We start from the raw sequence: 4,184 nt of genomic DNA, 5'->3' as shown, positions 1-4,184 counted from the left end.
ACAAGGACTATTACTGTTGTAACAAGAAATAGGTAAATTACATGCATCAGTTGGCTTAATCGAAGTGCTTCAGTAATTGAAATGATCTTTACCCCTCTTTAACACAAATCTAAGGTGAGTGTCACTATCATTGGTAATGATACTGGTTTAAGTGAAATTACTTAAGAAATGAGTCTCTTGCTTTATCCAGCTAGAGCTACAAATAACCTGTAACATGTCTGAAATCGACATTGACATGCCCAGAATGGCAACAAACACGAGATGATCAGCATTTGCCGACCGAGAAAAGATTGCTTGATCAGCTCTATTAGAGCAAAGGGTTATGCCCGAAGAAGGGCACGGCTCTCTGTAGAAGCGTCTTGCATTCCTCCCAATTGGCTGTGTTAGGATTGAAAGATTTGCAGTCAGGAAGTTCAAGGCCTTGTTTTATCCTCCCGACTCGCCGGGCATGCAAGACTTGCTTGGATGCAATGGGTAACCTAATGGATTGGTATTCTTCAAGAGCAGCCATTAGATTTTCCGACCCCCACTTCTCCAAGCATTGGCCTAGGACTGCCGCATCTAGAATCGACATGTTTGTGCTCCTCGAGCTGTGTGGTGTTGTGGGGTGTGCTGCGTCGCCGATAAGTACCACGTTGTCCCAAACTATCCGTTCTAGGGGATCACAGTCGTAAATGGCATTGACAAAAGGTTCTCTAGTTTCTCTCATGACCTGAACCAAAGTAGGATGCCAAATTTTCTCTGCATCTTGGTACATCTTCTGAATCATTTCATCACTTACTTTCATAGTAACCGAATTGCCCTGTATGTGTCAATAGCAGACAGAATATGAGATACCGCATGACGCAAGGGACTTACAGAAAGGGATGCATGTATACAGATACCTATATATATGTATAGACTAAGACCTTCTATGAGATATGCTTGTGTAGCTCTGCAAATAAATCTCATGAATAAACAGGAAAATTATTGGAAATGTCTGTCATAATTATTTGGGTCTTTCAGTACATCAGCAACTGCTATTATTGTCGTACAGTCGAGGAGGAGCAAGATGGGTGACAATTACCTTTAAGTGAGGCTCAGGTTGGTTCAAACACCATGTCCAGTTCAGCCTTTTGTTTGGGATCTCAAAAAAAACGGTATGATTTCCGGGCGTCAAGTCGATGTACAAGCATTTTCCGAGCTCCGGATATGCCTCCCTAACGTTCTTGATGGTTTTGGAATCTTCAATCCCCGAATAACCGAGAACTCCTCTCCAGCCGCAGTAGCCTGAATACCTATTATATCGACATACTCATGAAAGATCACAAAAAGGGGTAAGTTAGGGATTCATGCATAACAATTTGGGGCAAAGAAGTAACAACCTTAGTTTGACGTCGGGAAAATAGTGCTTGCGAATCAGAGAGTTGCATCCATCTGCAGCGACGAGCAAATCTTCGTCTACTTCCGCAGTTTCTTCGGTGTCGAGAACTTGGGCCCTGATTTTGACCTGTCGCTTATCCTTGGAAATAGAGAAAGAGAGGAAAAGATGGCCCCACAGGAATATTTCTGGTGGCAATGCAGAGAACAGGTGGTGATGCAGACTGGACCAATGTGCTGCTCTATGATTGAAATTTTCATCTCTTGCTAGTATCTTTATGGATTTCTCGTCATCGATTGCTTGGTTCTAGTATAAATAGGCGCATAACAAGTTTGGTGAGAACCAGGATACAATTTTGAGTACCACATAAAAAGCAAGATCAATTTCTATATGTTCAACTACAGAAAAGGAAAAGGACCCATATCTCCTGGAAGAGCTTAACATCTCCTCTCAGTGTCGAGCAAAGCAAGAACTTGACAATCAAGGTGCAAGAAGAAAGACATTCCGCACCAATTCTTTAGTAGCTGCGATCTTAACTTCAGTGCATATCATAATTCAAACCTTAGGAAGACTTGGGAGTAGAGTGAGTTTATTATATGAAGTTCCCTTACAAGATCAATAGCGAGAGGGGAGGTGATGTCATGGAGGAGTTCAGGGCGTCCAGTCCAGGACCCGATGAGCTCCTGAGAGAGCGGATCAAACGCGAGTCCTGCGCCAGTGGGGTTTCCTTTCGGAGGCCTGCACGATTTCTCTATGACCACAACGTCCCACCCCGCCAGAATGAGCGCATGCGCACATGACACACCTGCTATGCTCCCTCCTACGATCACGGCCTTCGGCTTCGGCTTGTTTTGATGAGAAAGATCATTACTGTAATTCATGACTTCTGTTGTATCTTCTCCAAGACTTGCTCTGTGTTTCTATCTGATAAAAACGAAGAAATGGGGTTAAAAAAGTGGGGCTAAGAAAAATGGGATTGGAAAGATTTGAAATAAGGACCTCCTATGCTTTGATACCATGAGAACAGAGAATTGAGTATACTTTACACTGATCTGATATACCTTATAAATAGAGATACCACCCCCTATAATTATGACAGAAATTAGAGATGTAGGATAACAATTTGATCTATATGAAAATTAAATAAAAAAACAAATCAGCTCAATGTCCAAGGCTCCCAATGGTTGTGTCTCATTTGGTTTTGTGACTTGAGATTGCCAATTTAGACTACAGTTGCAGGAAGTTGAATCCTGGAGCCCAGGAGTTGATAAGTAGAAGATAATTGGGTCATTGACAAATTCCATGTTCTAATAGGGTCACCAATCACCCGCAAAAATAGCATTATAAATCAGATCAAGGATTCTAAAGTCGATTAGCTTTTGAAAATGACACCTTTTTTTTTTTTTTAATTTCAATAGCCACAATAGTAAATAATAGCACACTAATCTCTTGACATTTCTCTTGGAAATGGTGGCAATAAAAAAATCTTTTTTCAATATACGAACCTTCATTCACCATGGAATCATCATTTAACATAGATTTTATGTAAATTCATATATAATTTACATGAATTTAACCTTACACAATAAATGCTTCTATAATTTAGATAACTTAGTATTCATAAATTACCTAAAAGGAATAGTTAAATTTTTCCACTAAATTACTAACCAGATGCCTCATCTTGAAGCCATAAGATTAATATATTTATATATCCATATCTAGTCGCTTGATCTTTATTTTCAAATTAAATGACTACCTCATTATTGAGTCATTACTAGACCTTAACTTTAGTCAACTCATATAATTTAACTACTAAGACCGGGTCATGATTAAGTTCACCTTCACCATCAAAGTTAAAATTAATTTCTACAATTCCAGATTTCCAAATTATATGATTGCCCCAATCAAGTTTCTCATTTTGCATTTTTGCCATTAAGTCCAATCTCTCTTAATCAAGCTAAACTAATTACATTAAATGCCCAAGGCCATTCATTTACTATCTAACACACATGAATATCTTATTTTCATTATGGACATGCCACAAATTTTATAAAGTTACCACTTTTAAATAAATTATAAGTCCAAACCTTGACTAGTTAGATAAATTGTCTAGATTAAGTAGTTAATTCTAAAAATAACTGGATTACCTATTATCATAACTTAATCAACATAAGATTAGATAAGATATGATATGAAATCCATGGATTTTGCTATATTTTATCTATTATTTGATTAATTACAGTAATAAAGCCAGACACTCTCATAACCTATCATGTCAATTGTTTTGTATAAAGACGACATATTGATATAAATGAACCTAACAAATAGAGATGGTAAGAATCTGTCACGATTCATTGCTAAAAAAACCACAAATGCATAAACAAAGATAATAATCATTAACGTCGGGGTGGTGGGTCATCCGCTAGCATTACTCTAGGGTTTACCCGCCGGCTGCTGGCTGTACAGGATTCCTTGGGTATCAAAAAAAAAGAAGATAACAATTATCAATTAAACCATAGTTATTGTACGATCTAAATCTTAAAGGGCAAAGAAAGACATTAGAGTATTCCAAATTCACAGGTTCAACTGTGACATGAAACTTTAACAAGCAATGGCGATATCTACAGGGTAGATTAGTTACTGAATGTCAAATCTAGTAAGGTGGAGAAAATGTGACCGCTCACCTTCATGATTCCAAAAGTATCGTCTTTGACACAAATTGTAGAGTTATAAAGGTGGAGGAGTTTCAACTCTCCTACCATTTTCATGAATTTTTAATGCGAATCTTTTACTCTCACTGTTTTGGTTGAGCTTCGACATGGAC

The 4,184-nt window shown here is 38.1% G+C and overlaps 1 protein-coding gene across 1 annotated transcript; it reads right to left on the bottom strand.

The window, feature by feature from the left end:
• Positions 1-2,241, bottom strand: LOC104439883 (6-hydroxynicotinate 3-monooxygenase). Its single transcript, XM_010052891.2, has 4 exons — positions 1,972-2,241; positions 1,365-1,666; positions 1,067-1,277; positions 1-802 (listed from the first exon to the last, which is right to left on the bottom strand). Exons 1-4 carry the CDS (start codon positions 2,239-2,241, stop codon positions 308-310), a joined length of 1,278 nt encoding a protein of 425 aa, XP_010051193.2. The 3' UTR covers positions 1-307.
• Between the last annotated feature and the right edge of the window lie 1,943 nt (positions 2,242-4,184).

Source organism: Eucalyptus grandis, chromosome 3 (assembly GCF_016545825.1).
Source record: "Eucalyptus grandis isolate ANBG69807.140 chromosome 3, ASM1654582v1, whole genome shotgun sequence".
Lineage (NCBI taxonomy): Eukaryota > Viridiplantae > Streptophyta > Magnoliopsida > Myrtales > Myrtaceae > Eucalyptus > Eucalyptus grandis.
Note: the sequence above shows the minus strand (reverse complement) of the source record. Positions and strands in the feature narration are given on the sequence as shown.

Coding starts and splice junctions, on each gene's coding strand:
- LOC104439883 (XM_010052891.2), bottom strand. CDS start 2,241: ATGAATTACAGTAATGATCTTTCTCATCAAAACAAGCCGAAGCCGAAG. Junction 1,278..1,364: donor TTTCCCGACGTCAAACTAAG/GTTGTTACTTCT, acceptor TCGATATAATAG/GTATTCAGGCTACTGCGGCT. Junction 803..1,066: donor AACCTGAGCCTCACTTAAAG/GTAATTGTCACC, acceptor TGACACATACAG/GGCAATTCGGTTACTATGAA.